Source organism: Erithacus rubecula, assembly GCF_903797595.1.
Source record: "Erithacus rubecula genome assembly, chromosome: 4".
NCBI lineage: Eukaryota > Metazoa > Chordata > Aves > Passeriformes > Muscicapidae > Erithacus > Erithacus rubecula.
In genome coordinates, this window is record NC_136686.1 from 49,704,235 (window position 1) to 49,719,403 (window position 15,169).

Genomic DNA, 15,169 nt, shown 5'->3' on the forward strand with positions numbered 1-15,169 from the left:
AAACAAAAAACCTAAAACAGACTTACATACAAAATATTTAGATAATCCCAAAAGTTTTCTGTAAAGTGTCTCACATTCACTCTAAAAAAAAAAACTCTTTTAACAAGACTCAACACTAATTCTGAAGGTCCACCAAAGAGGCTACATTTCTCTCTGGCTAGTTTAAGTGAAACAAGCCAAACCAATGTGCCCTATTAATGATGCAAGACTGCATGTTAACTAAAAACTCATATCCAGTGTGCTGATGAGCAGAAAACATGCCATTGATATAGGAGTAACTTCATCTTCACATATTTCAAAATGCAGATTACACACTTACCCAGAACAGACAGCAGAAACTACAAAGATAGAATAACTTCATTTCTCAATTTATCTCATGTTTGCATTTCAATTTCCCAATATTAATCTGCAGGCACTCAGGAACATGACTTCATATGAACTTGCATTAACAGCCTAATGTCTTCTTTTACAAAAGAATAAACAATGGTTATGGCAATTCCTTTTTACATCCAACCATGAAAGCAAGGAACCTTCAGCAGCCATCAATGTTATTTCCAATGGAAAACTAGGTAATCCTATTTTCTTGTAAAAAAAATATTCAGCATAGACTATCTTCTTGTAACAACAGGAGTTCCTCAGTTAAGGAAGAGATTCCTTCACAAGGAACAAAAGGCTGGTATGAGCAGTATTTGCCAAAAATACAGCAAGTTGACCACCAGTGTGAAGTGTTCACCCCACAAGTGCCAAATTTTAATTAAAAAAAATCCAAAAAACATTTATTACAACAGAATATTACAAACAACTAGCTTCAATAATCAACAAATAAAACTTTACAAAATGCAAACAATGTAATTTTCAATTGTGGAGTGACAGATATCCCAAGTTTACAAACACAGCATCTTTCTGTTTATGCCCACTTAGAAATCATTTCCAGTCTGCTTTATTTTCCATCAAATACAGTACATTTATCCAAACAAAAGCATGTACATTCAATATAGAACATTTTGAGCAAAGCTACAATCTCAGTTCCCATTCACAGTATTTTTAGTGCAATGCACTAACAGGCCAAATAGTTCTCTATCCATAAAAGCATTTTTACTCCTGATCTTGTGATCAACATTTAGATATATTTTATACAAAAAAAGTATATATGAACACGAGGCACCTCCCTAAGTAAGGGAGTGAACCGATATAAAAAACATGGCATTTCTTCTGATGTACAATACCTTTCAAATTGTAGCAATTTGACACAAATCACTAAACAAAATATTTTCTAAAAGGTAAAAAATAAAAAATATACAAACAAAAACCCCCCTCAACAAAAAAACCCCAAAACAAACCTCATGATTGCATGAAACCTGCCAAGAACTTCATAATGGTAGGCATGCAACTGTTTTACTACAATCTTGATTAAAAGGTTAAAAAAAGGTATCTAAAACATTTTCCAATTACACAAAGTCAAGTGCTACCCACAGTGGTCATTTACAATTTTGAGAGAAAATATATTTTGAGTTTCTCCCAAACTATCCTCCCTTTTTATTAATATTTCATGAAATAAGCTAACATTATAAGTGGTTGTGCACAGATTGTCTATAATACATCAGCAAATATTCACTACCTTCATATTAACATTAGTGTGTTGATCTTTCAAAAATAAACTGAAAAAATAAACTGCAACTATCATTAAAGTGCTTGTGTATAAATTTTTTTAAAAAAATTAAAGGATATAGGAATGTGGATATTCTTGTAAACTTCCTAGACGTTTACAAAGTTTTCCTCTGAACCACATATGGAAACAAAATGGAGGTCTTTGAAGCAACTTCAGCACACTGAAATTCAGAATGTCCTTGAACTGGGAAATTAGTCAATATGAACAAACAGAATTTATGGCAAATACTAAAAATTAGTAGAATTCAGCCATTAACACTACATTGTTTGCTCTTATACATTCATTTGGAATAAATTTAAAACAGTATATAACACAACATTTACCAAAGTAGGATATCACATCCAAGTCTGAGCTGTCCATCAATTAGCACTACCAGGGAGGACCAGGATGCACGATGAGTTTCCTGAAGATTTCCTAAATGAGGAAAGACCACCTTCTTCCACAGCTGCTGTTCATTACCTTGTCTCTCTTTTTCAATTTCAGGAAGTTTGTTATATACTGGGTCAAACTACAACTGCATAGAGAGAACTGCTAATTTAGAAGCATCTGCATTTCACTTCAGCTACTTCAGTGTTCTGGGAAGTGGTACTGTCCTACAAGCAGTCAGAATGATTATTAATGTAATATGAAAAAAAAACCAGCTTATGAAGGTATTTCCTCCTTATAGTACCATTATCAAGAATTAGCAGTTCCAACAACAAACTAAAGTCTTTTTCATTCAAATGAACTTCAAACTTCCCGAACATCACTTGAACCTATCTGAAGAGAAATGGGAATAAATTAATACTTTGAGTTTACCCACATAATTGTTTTAAACTACACAACATAAATAATTTATCAAGTTAAATTTTTAATTCTTATTCAAAATGCAGAAGTCATTCTCCCTCTAGAATTCAGCATAATTCAGGGTTCAACTCAGTTCATTTTTGAAGTTCAGCCTAATTTGGTCAGGATTTATTAGAAAGTCACAAAAGCACCACATCACAATTTAACATAACTAGGTGGTTATTCACTGTGAAAGTTGAACTCAAATCAAATCACCTCCCAGAAAATAGCATTTCAGAGTTGAAATATAGAACAAGGCACATATACTTAGTTTTCTTGTTACCAAATATGCTGGAAAAGTGATTCTGAATAAGTATGTTGAAAACTCCTGCAACTATCACTACAGTATCCCTTCATCATACTTTTCATCATAATCCCCAGCCTTCAGCCATCAGTTGGTCATTTTGAAATACAAAGTGACTGCACACAAATATTTTCTTTTTTAAAAGGTCCTCTAAAAATAGGCCACCTTGAACATGAAGACTATGGCAAACAGAATAACTACAAATACAACCCCTCCAAGTGTAAAAAATTCCCAGAGTACCACATAACTAGAAGTTTAGAAAATTCTAGACCAGACTTCAATTCATATCAATGCTTAAAGCAAAAACTTTGATAAGATTTGAACAATTTAAAAAACTGAATAATCACAAGTCTCCAAACCTGGGCTTATATAAATAAGCATTAAATGAATGAAATTGTAAATCTGATGAATTTGCAGGCACCTAACCCAAAATGATTTTAAATCAAAGTGACAAAGCAACCAAATTATATTATTAAAACCTGTTGTATGCACTTTTGTTGATAGTGTGTAGGCAATACAAAACAAAAATTTAAATTCACAAATGCTAATTCCAATAAATTCATAGAGATTTTTTCTGTTATCAGTTTTTACTTTAGTACTTTTAGTACTTCTTCAAGTGGTCACAGCAAAGTTAATTAAATGAGTTAAGTTATTCAAACCGTACAAAATTATTGTTAATTTTAAAAAATTACTATTTTAAAAATGTATGTGTATTAGCTTGATTACAACAGATGCCTTAAGACAGTTTAAAGAGTTGACTTAGTACAGTTTAATCTACATTCCACCTTTCTACAATGACAAATTTAAATTTTAACTCTTTTCCAAAACACTAGAAAAAAAAAACAAACCAACAAATTTGACATCTACTTTTGCATTTAAGCCACTAAACCATAAAATCTATGGGAAAATATGTTTTCAGCAATAAATCAATAACAGCAAAAGAAATGCAGTGGTATTACTGTTTGTTTTTTTTTTTTTTTTAAAAAAAAAGACAAAACATTTTTTCTTTTTCCTCACCAGACAACAGCTTTAGATCTTGTACTTCTGCCTTTGGTTTTACTTTCTTCAGGTGAATGAGATACATTTGCTTTGTGGGTTTTCTTATGATGTTCTAGAAAAGCTTTTCTGGCAAATGCTTTCCCACATTTATTGCATCGGTGCAGAGAAAAGTTTTTTGTCACTTTTACTTCAATGCCAACATCAGCTCCTTCATACTTTTTACTGGGAGAATTAGAGGTGACATCCTGTTTTGAACCAATCTGTTTTGTTTCATCCCTCTGAGAGCCTCTTTTTGTCACCTTATTTAGAACAAGATCAATTGGCTTCTTTATTGCTCTTATTTCTAAACTTGCAGTTATTTTCCCCAGGTAGCGGGGTGACTTTTTATGAACCACAGTTATGTGTCTTATCACATCACGCTTGCGGCGCGTTTCGTAAGAGCAGAGTGGACACCTGTAGTATTTAACATAAATATTATTTCCGTCTGTGTGTAATTCAATGTGTTTTGTTAAATTCTGTTTGGAAGTAAACTGGCGCTTACAGAGTTTACAGTAAAGCTGCTTGAAGTCAAAGCCAGCTGAGAGTTTTGGCTTCCTGGTTTTTTGCTGGCCACCTGCAGCAGATGCATTGGTTGATTTAGGGGTTGATTTAGTGGCTGATTTGCAGGTTGATTTAGTAGTTGATTTAGAAGTTGATTTAGGGTTTTCAGGGTCCTGTTTGACCTTATTTTTCTGTGCTGATGGTGTGTTCTTTCTCTCATTTGAATGATTTGTTCCCTTTAATTCATTCTGTGGAGAAAGCGCAATGGAAGGGGGTGAAGGTTCTACAGAATCTGCTGGTTCAACTTTTAGTTCTGTGCCATTGGTAGTATTGTTGGGTCCTTTCTCTCTTTTAGAGTTCTTCCCAGAAAGAGTTATCTTGTGAACAATTTGCATATGCCTTTTCAGCATTATTTGTGAACTATATTTTCTCTTGCACAGAAGGCATTTGCATGCACTTAAATTGTATTCAGCCTTTGAAGACGACTTTTGTTTTCTGGTCTTAAAAGATTTTTTAGCAGAAACTGTATCCAAGAACAAAGGTTGCCCAGGTTTTGTAGCTATATCAGGAGTAATGGAATCCCTCCTTAATCCTCTATGAACTTCATCAAAATGCCTCCTTACATTGGCTTTTGTGGCAAATGATTTGTAACACACAGGACAACTTCTACCTAACGTTACGAGAACATTCTTATTTCGTCCTTTAGCAGAGCACTGGTTTGGTTTCTTTTTTGTTTCTATGTACTTCTTTAGCTCTTCCATCTTTTTTTTGTGTACTTTTCGAATGTGCCGACGTACACTGCGTCTTGAATGAAATTCCTTCCTACAGAGGCAACAAATCAACTGGTGGCCATAATCAGAATTCTCCAGAGAGTCCAAGTCAGGATTTACTGCTGGCGGCTGTTCTTCAGGAGTAGATATCACCTTGTTTGTAACAGGATCAGCAGGAGGTAATTCTACAGTCTCCCCAGCTGGGACTGGGGCTGGAGCTGAAACAGTCTTGGGTTGCTCAGTGCTGGGTTCCTGTATCTGTACTGGAGCTTGATCGGAGGTATGGCTACTTTCTGTGTTCTCATCTGGGCTATCAGTCCTTGACACATATTGAAATACAGCATTTTGATTAGTTTCTATAGGTTCCAAAGTAATTATATATTCTTGCTTATCTACCCTTGGATAGATTGCTTCAAGAAGGTCATTTATGGCTTGACTCTGCTTATCTTTTGTATCTGGGAGGTCTGTGAAAAGAGGAAAAGTATTTTTAAAATCATTTGGTATTTTCCACTTACTTAAATTTCAAAGTAGATTTTAGCCACTACCTGAATTCTGTCTTCAAAATTCCACAAATCCTCTTTTGTACTCTCTGAACACTCAAAGGCTTTGAGTAATCATCACAAATTGCCTTTTTATTAAAAGCCAACATCGGAAATAACCCTCCTGCGTGCTAATATGAAAGCCACCTGAACTAAAAATTTTTATGACTGGAATTAAGCTGGTCTTTAAAAAACTGTGTCAATTGGCAAAAATAACATCATTCAACTGAGCTTGTTCTGCAGGTGTGCAACTAAGCCTGAAGTATCATTAAAAACCGATTTTCCTACTGCGGGATACAGGCACTCTCAATAAAGGAACCTAATTCTGGAAATAAGCTCTTCTCTGAGAATTCTGAACAATCCTTACCAAAGAATGAAACATCTGTGTAACCTGAACACTGCATGAAGATATAAGTAGATCATATTTTACAGGTCTCAGCAACATTCTCTTTTTAAATGCCAAATTAGTTCAGTGCTATAGTTCCCAGTGTGACACTCAAAACATCTGCAATGGCACAACTAGGAAGCCAGGGTAATACAGCAAAAAGGTGAGATGACACAGTTCAAATTATTGTGGATAATTTTAAAGATGTGAGTCCTGGTAACAGCAAATTATAAAAACAGTCAGTATTACTCCTTCCACATACCCAGCAATACATGGAAAGTGTCAGTACAAACAATAGGCTGTTTTGCTGCTCCAAACCCATTTCTTAATACAGAATTTTTAACAGCCTCTACAGTCAGTTTCAAAGAAGCCTATCTACATAGTTTTTACCAAGAGTAAAATGTCCTTTCTATTCTATACCATCTTTTAAGACTACTTAATGACTATACTGAGCACCATGATTTTTCTCTCCATGGTGTGTTGAACTTTTATTCCTGCCTCTTGTTCACTATCCTTTATTTATTGAAAAATCTCCCACTTAGTTCAGTAATTGTACTCAATTTTATATAAAGCACAAGTATTTATACAGTTTTATTCAGAGTGTGTAGTATTACTCCTTTTATTTGCACTTCTCTTAGTTAACAGTAGAAGTTATTTTATTTGTATGTTGCTTGCATGTTATTTCATATTAACATATAAAAGTTAATCAGAAAGTTAAATGAAGGCTAGAATGCCAGGAGCTGGACATTAAGTCTTTACTCTGGGTAATCTTGCTTTGCTTAGAAACTCTAAAGTCACATGCACTTCTAACCTTGCTTTGAAGCTACAAGTCACCCCTTCTCACAGGGAAGCTCTGTGACTCTTTACTGTCCAAGCAAGCTCAGTTAAGGAAGGTGACAGTATCAGCCTTTTCACATTTTCCCTTCAGCTGATACTGTGTGTGAAAAGAATCAAAGTATATCTCTGTTCCTAATTTTTGAAATATTGAGGCAGGAAGGCATTAATCAGGAAAGAAAACTCCTCATTGCATCTATATTAATCTAGTTAAAAGATCAAGATAATTAGCTTTACCAAATATTTTTGAATGCTGACACATTTCCAAATTAATAAACTTTACTCAGATAAACAAAAAGTCGTCAGTGGAATGAGACTAAAACAAATTTATTTTTCCATTAAAAATATATTTCTTGGCTTTTTCCTAATCATTTAAGCTACTTCTTTTAATAATAAAGTTGATTTTCTACAACAAATACATTGGGTTAGGCATGATTATGTAAGGTATGTTAGAGCAGCAAACAGTCAAGTGAAGCAAGTGAAAGAGAAAGCATTATTCAAGCACAGATCCTTAAATAAAAGGGTAAACTTCTAGTCTGTGTTTCATATTGACTAAGACCAAAAGACTGCATCCATGACACAAGCACTGTAAGGGCTTCCTCAACAGAGGAGATTATTAAGAATATTGACCCAGGTCACTTCACAGGAGCAGCCAAAGTCCATCAGAGCTATGATGGACTAAAACCAAAACACTCTGTTAGAGCCACTCTTTTCTGTGAGATTAGTTTCTCAGTCCTTTGACATGCCTTTGGTATCTTTCACAATGAAGTACAGATGGGAAAGAAAGAGGGGAAGAAGGAATGGAAAGCATTAAGAGTGGCAAATGTATAAAACTAGCTATCCAATTATAATATTGGCATGGCTCTTGGTTGTTAATTCATATAAAGTCATTGCTGTAGTTCCTTCAATAACATAGAAGTGATCTACATATGTTACTAGAGAAATTTAGATCCACCTCTTTTTTTTTTTTATGGCGTTTTTGTTTAATGTATGTTTGTGTAAATGGTAAAGAAAGATAAGTTTTTCAACTTCACATAGCTTTACTAAGCATTTAAGTTAATAATACTTACTATCATCCATCTGCAGACTTGGAGGACAATAAAACTTTTTATGAGTGATTAAATTTGGTAATCCTCTGAAGAGACTCCGGCACAATTTGCACTCAAAAATGGTGTCCACATCTTTTAACAAGATATGTTTCAGCTGTTTCGTTCCTGTAATAAAAGAAATGTTACACTTAAGGAAGGTTTTCTGTTCATCTCTTAATTCACACCATCCCATGAAAGTGGAAATATTTTATACCATGAATAATTATAACAGCATTTTATCTTTTGCTAATGCTACTTTATCATTTGTACTGTAGGTTTATGATGCATGCTCCAAATTTCATTATGAAGACAAAATTATGATGAAAAGCCCCCTCAAGGATGTTACATATGTAATATTACAGTTCACAGAGAAAGTGAATTGCAATGAATTACATTAAAAACTGACACCTAACATTAGGAAAGAGTTCTTACTATGGTATTTGGTTGTTGCAATACAATTGCCCAATAGGAAAGAGCAAGCACATAGAGCATGTAAAGAAGCCTGTAGTATTTTTTCTTGAGGGTTATCCTACAGTGCTAAGAAAACATGACACATACAGCTATTTCACATAGGAACAGCACCTGGTAAGGCAAAAAACTAAAGGGTAAAATAGATCAAAGAGAAAAACTAACAGGTCAAGAAATGTTACTATGTAGGTATCTGACCCTAGCCCAAGATGATGAAATTTTAGGTGAGATATGTAGGCATATTCTCAGCCTGATGAAAGGAAAATACATACAACTTAAATCTGAAAGATTTCTATTAAAACATAGATAGCATGATAAAATATGCCAGCTTTCCAGACTACTTTGGGGTGTATACAAAGATAGTTAGATCTAGCATTGTTGAAGTATCCAGCCCATGTCACTTTTATACACTTCAAACTTACTCCTTCATTTCTCATCTCATGAAAATTATGAATGAAAGGCCTAAAATTAGCAATAGATTACAAAATTATGCTTACGCACTCCAAATTAGAAAAGAGCACTAACCAAATTTAGCTAATTTATCTATCTTTTTCTTTGAATTTAATCACTCAAAATTAATCAAGCAAGCAAAAATATAACAAAACTGGACCATGAGTCAATAATATCAAACACCTATGTAACAGCAGCAGCAAGACATTCTTCAGACTGAATTACAAGGTCAAATGTTCTGACATCTCATCACACTTAAGAATTCCTTTCAAAGATCTAAATCAGTCACACTTCAGAACCATTTTCTAAATTAAAATCTTTCAAATAATAATTTCATAATAACCAACAGTTCTTCAATACAAATGGGCCTTATAAAAAAAAAAAATCATTTCTTGGTGCAATAATAGTACTAAGAAGCTTTTTAAATATGAGTTTCAGCTAAGCACAGTGTCTTCTTCAACCTTAAAAATGGTATCCAAACTTGACCATCAGAGGCTCCCAGAGTTTTTGTCCCTTCCTGTGCCTTCCCACGTCATATCCACTGCTCTTTCTTTGAGTGTTACTAACCTCACCTTCATTTGGCCTACATTTTTACAAACGAATTACTAGACAAATATTTAGATATTGTACAATTTTTGTTGCTGAGTTTCCCCCAAATGCAAGTTTTTTATTCAGATATCACCAACGAGCATATGGATTTCTGCATATAAAGAAAATGCAGCTGAACAAAACTGAAGATGCTTCCTGCAGATAAAATTCCATGCTGTTCATGCATGCCCTAGCCACAAACCTCAGTCTCAAAAAAAAAAAAAAAAAAAAAAAAATTCTTCACTATTACCCAATCAAGGGACATACAGGTTCCTCATTCTCACGCCTGTTTCATTGGTATTCAGTCTCCTGTTCAAGACTGAAATGTTTTTTTCTAATACAAATTACTGGATTTAAGAATTACTGGATGAGATTAAAAGATTTATGACATATTGGAGATCATATTATATGACATGGTAGTCACACTGGCTTCAAATCATTCTTACGCAACTGTGAAACTTTTCACAGGTGGGAGTAAAGAAAAATAATTGGTTCTTTTGAATTTAACTGTAGACATTCAGAAACTTCTGGAAACAGCAAAAAAAATTAAAACATCCACTGGCTTTGTGGACACAACAGGCAGAGGAATGCAAAATCATCTCCCTATTCTTCACCAATGGCAGATTGTGGCAACAAGTTAATTTTCTGCCAGTACATGCTGCCTCCAGCTCCTTGGAGAAGATTTACTGAAGTCTTCTCTATTTTGTAGTTACATCTAACTGTATATTGTGATTGGAATGCAGCTGATACCATGTCAAATTCTGCTAAAATTTGCAAATGTTGATGAATAACATCAAAGTCATAAGAAACCAGTACAGAATACCAGTAATAAATACCTTCCTATCAGAAATACCTATATGTATGCCTTTTGCAAGCAGTTTCTTTTTTAGAAAAAAACAGGTTCAAATTCACTTTCTAGTCTTAATGCTTTGAATGACAGAAGTCTTTAATAAAATCACTTAAACAGTTATGTACAATACTCTGTCCAAAATTTCTTTTCCTTTACCACAAGAATCAAACATTCTTTTTCCATAATGAAATGTTGCTTGTTCAAAACTAGTTGATAAAATCTTTGTCTCAAAGTCCTCTTGCCTTTTGCCCAATCACCCTGATGCAGGTGACTGATGATATCAAAGTAAGCTATTAACTCAATACCTGCCTGGAAGGATGATCTGGAAGTAGCTCAGTGACAAAGTACCTGCAACTAGTTTGTGCTATTACTAGTAGATACTCTAATCTGTGTCAAGCAAAAGAAGCCTTTCACACATATCTGAGGCTTCAAGCAATCTCAAGCAAACCAAAAAAAGACTACTAATGAATAATCTCACATTCTGTTTTTGTATTAAGTTATTGAAACACTAGTGGAGAATTTAAATACTGTGCCCTTTCATAAGACTCAGATCAGCCACACATCTCATTGCACAGCAGTACTGTTTTTAATATGTGACACATTTCATACACTTAAAAGCTCTATGTGAAAAAATCTAGAAACAAATAGATAGTAGCACTAAAGACCAAGAGTTGTGAAAATAAAATGTTTGGTTTGCCACATCAGAAGCGTAGAAACAGCTTGAAAACTCTGAAGGTTTCAATTTTCCCTGGCACACTGCCCCAAATGCTTAGCTGCTCATTGATTTTGGGAGGTGTAATACATCGCAATCAAGGAACACCTTAAAAGCAATTTAAGACATTCAAGAGGAAGCATTCTCTTTACCTCAGGAGTTTTATGATAAACTCATTGATAATAGCAGCAGAAATGACATAAAGCAGAGCAACAAACTTAATTTCCAAGGTTTTGGAAGGATAACTATACAGCTAGACCTGTATATTCATTACTTTCTATGAAAACCTTTATTGAAAGGAACAGGCCATTCCAAAAATCTACAAATATTTTGCAAATACCCATAAAGTCAGGTGCTGGTTATTTTAACATATTAAATAAACATAACTCTTTTAACAAGGCAATGAACTTCTTAAGGGTCAGGCATGGTGTCCTACCTGATCGGAAACACTCGATGATTTGTTGAATACCAGACTTTGATGTTTGCAGAGGCTGCTGCAATAATGGAGGATCACCAGGTTCCAACAGATGCACTGAAATATATAAAAGGGTAATAAGCTATTAGAAAACACTCAGCTGATTTCTGTAATTCAGGAATTTTCCATACATACAGTAAGCTAGCTAAAAAGAACAGTCAGGACTACAGTAAAAGTAGCCTTACCCTAAAATTTTCACTTATATTGAACTAAAAAGCAGTCAACACTGACTTTTCCAGCCATGATGCCTTCTGACAGTTTGCTGTCATTTTGATCACTGAAAAAATGTGTATTCAAAGCTATGTGTAACAAACACAGAAATATATAAATTTATAAAACCGAATTAACTCACTAGAAATGTATGTCAATTAATGTAATTCCCTAGAACAACCTACTTTACTCCCATTGTTAAAACCAAATGACATGTATAGAGCATTACCAAATACTTCACTAGATGATTTCAATGTTGCAGTATGCACTTAAACATTGAAGCCAAATTGAAAGTAGCAATGGTAAGAAAAAAGCACAAGCATAGCTGCATAGCATATTAAAAAAATACTATCATAGTATTTTAACCACAAAAATAACATTCAATAAACTCTTCAGGCTCAAATAAACTGCTGAGGGAATACTCTATTTCTGATGTTTCATTCCAGATAATAAGCTATTGGAACTAAAATATATATTAATCTTATATTAATGCTTAGCCATTCCAATATGCAGTATTTATACACATGAAAATTAATAGCACTTCACTGCTGTATATAGATATGGCAATTAAGTTTTGCCCAGAGGGAAACCCAAATTTACAGGAATAAGAACACTTATTGAAACATGTGTTTGCAAAATCATTAGTGAAATTTTCTTTTATATTTCTTATTGATTAAACAGCCAGTCTGGCACTTAATAAACTGGCTCCCACCTTAACAATTTTGCTTGATTTTAACCCCATTTTAAAGTTTTAATTTCTAAATGAAGCACTGAAATCTATAAGAAATCTGTTTTTAATAAAGGCCTGTTGATAGTATAAAACTATCAAGAGATAATAAGTGCAAAAGACATAAACAAATTTTGACAGGAACACTGAACTAAAAGATAAAAGGTTATAAAAAGCTGAAAAGAACATTAGAAAACAAAGCACTGTACAAAAGGACAACAGAATGAACACTCCACCCAACTATGCTGGTTCCATAATATATAATTCATACAAACACACAACAACCATGACAAATCAGCTAATCATTTGGGGATCTCTAACACAATGACATATTGTATTCTACTAGCCTACTCCCTGCACTTCAAAATGAAACATTTTGGTTTGTATAAAGCCTCCAATATGCATGTACAACACCTACTGACATCAAGAGGAGTAACACAGGTGAAGCAGACTTAACACATCACTGCTCATTTGTCAGGCAAGAAAAATATTTTCATTTTTTTAAAGCATTAGAACAACTCAAAACCATTTCATCATGAACACCAAGAAATGTTTCTACTAACTGAACAATAGCTGCTCTCAAATTACATTTCCTTAAAGGGGCATAATCAAAGTCACTATGTCCACACTTTCATCACTCAATTCCTCAAAATGATGTCTTTCTTCTCAAAACAAAAGTGAAAGCATCCAAATAAACTCTGCAACAAGGCAAGAGGAAACAAAATTGCCTTTAAAATACCAATTATAACACTAAGCAGAATATTTTCAAAAGCATCTAATAGGTTGGTTGAACCTTCAGAATATTCATTATAGTTCCCACTGATGGCATCTTCTGCATCACTCAGGCATGGAATGTTAAGAGTTGTTCTGGGACTTCATGTTTTCCTCCTCTGGGACTAAGATCTTCAATTTCAACAGAATTCACCAAAGAATACAGAGTGAAAATATAAACAACAAATGCAAATGATTGCCAGAAACACCATTTTACAAAAAAAAAACCAGAGAACACTGCATTTTTTGGAAACAAAATGGTCAGTTGTTTGATATAACTTCTTGTCTTCCTCTGCTGACTGCATACAATGCCCATGTGGTGGCCTGAGGATCATCCCACACCCAGGAACTAAAATATTGTCTTCCTGAAATAATTTTAAGGCGACAGTTCAAGGATACAAAAAATACATTTCCAAACAAAATTCAGAAACTTTTTGTACCTAGAGCTCACACTAATGGCACACATTCGCAACCCTCACAACAGTTTCTGCGAGCTTTTAATGCAGGAGCATTTTAATGCCGAAGCACCACAGGCCACTATACCTGGTTCGCAGCATCCATGGTGATGGTGGTCAGTCTGACAGCACTTGTCCCTTAGAGGCATTTTCCGTGCGCACGACCTACTTTCCTTCTACATCCAGCAGCTCGTTTCTGCTAAAATAAGCAAATTAGCTGTCACTGCCGAAGCACGGCGCCTCAGGAACGCGCCATCCCCGCACATCCCCTCCGTCGGGCAGCAGGGCCGGGCAGGCCGGAGGCAGCGGCTCCCCTGGCGCAGGAGAAAGTTCCCATTGTTTTCGGCAGGTCTCCCGACGCGCTGTGCAACGGCCGCGGCGAGCGCGGCCCCGCTGCGCCCGCCGCCACCTGCGCCCCGGCCGGCGGGAGAGCCCCCGGCCGCCGCCCTGCCCCGAGCCCGGCCCGGCCGCACGGCCCCGCGCCCCCTCCCTGCGCGGCCCGGCCGCGTTCCGTCCGCACCTCGCAGCCTCGTCCCGCAGCCCCGCCGACGGGACGGTGTCTCAGGGCTCCCGAGGGGAAAGCCGCGTTCCCGGCCGCCGGGGCCGCAGCGCTCCCGCCGCCGGGCCGGCGCTCCCGCGGCGCTGCCGGAGCCGGAGCGCGGCGCGCCCGCCGCCCGCCACGCGCAGCCCGGGCGGGAGCGGCGCGCGGCCGCAGGTGACAGCGCAGCCGGGACGGGGCGGGCGCGACGGGCGGGTGCCGCGGGCCGGCCCTACCTGGAGAGGACGGGCGGCTTCCCCCGCCCCGAATTAAACTTTATTCGCCCCTGTCCCGCCAGAGCGGCGGCCGCTGACCCCGGAGCCGGATGGGCACGGGGGCAGGAAGTGACTGCGGTCCTGGCGGCGAGCGCCCGCCCAGTGCGCAGGCGCCGCGCTCGCCGCTCCCGGGCCGGCCGCACAGGTGCCGGGCGGCGGCCGCGGGACGGGACGGGGCGGGGGCGGCCCGGCCCGCGGGGCTGCGGCGGGGCGCGGGAGGAGCCCCGGGCGGGCCGAGCCGCAGCGCCTGCTACAGACCGAGCCGGCGGGCGGAGCGGCGGCGGGAACCGGCGCCGTCTTTGTCCCGGCGGGGAGAAAGGCCCCGCGCGCCCTGATGCGCAGCGCTGCCCTGAGGGCACCGGTGCCCGGAGACACGAGCGGGAGCCGCCAGCATCCCCGGAGCTGGCATTTCTGCCCGCTTTCAGCCCGGTCTGCGCCCTTACAGTGTAAAAAAAATGAACTAAACCTACTAGACCTGCCAAGGAATAGATTAATGATTTGAACGCCTAGAGGAAAAACTCGTGTTCTGAAAGAGAATTTTGCGTTCCCTATGGCAAATACCGTCGGTGCAGTGCAGTGAGCGGCAGGGCAGCCGGTGGCTCCAGATACTTCCCACAGGGTCCTGCTTAGTCCTGCTCTCTTAGTGCCTTCTGTAGGCACCTCGGGTTGTTGAAATGGCGATACTTGGCTTTTGCCA

The 15,169-nt window shown here is 37.6% G+C and overlaps 1 protein-coding gene across 5 annotated transcripts; it reads right to left on the reverse strand.

Annotated features, from left to right (window-relative positions):
* Nucleotides 1-721: 721 nt before the first annotated feature.
* On the reverse strand, nucleotides 722-14,568 carry ZNF800 (zinc finger protein 800). 5 transcript variants are annotated; one of them, XM_079303704.1, is made up of 6 exons: nucleotides 14,434-14,568; nucleotides 13,748-13,858; nucleotides 11,458-11,553; nucleotides 7,936-8,079; nucleotides 3,816-5,571; nucleotides 722-2,424 (listed from the first exon to the last, which is right to left on the reverse strand). In XM_079303704.1, exons 2-6 carry the CDS (start codon nucleotides 13,806-13,808, stop codon nucleotides 2,415-2,417), a joined length of 2,067 nt encoding a protein of 688 aa, XP_079159830.1. In that variant the 5' UTR covers nucleotides 13,809-13,858; nucleotides 14,434-14,568; the 3' UTR covers nucleotides 722-2,414. The 5 variants fall into 5 exon arrangements, with proteins under 5 accessions (XP_079159830.1, XP_079159829.1, XP_079159828.1 ...); XM_079303703.1 differs by having other exon boundaries at nucleotides 13,748-13,855; nucleotides 14,180-14,553; XM_079303702.1 differs by having other exon boundaries at nucleotides 14,180-14,553.
* Nucleotides 14,569-15,169: the final 601 nt, after the last annotated feature.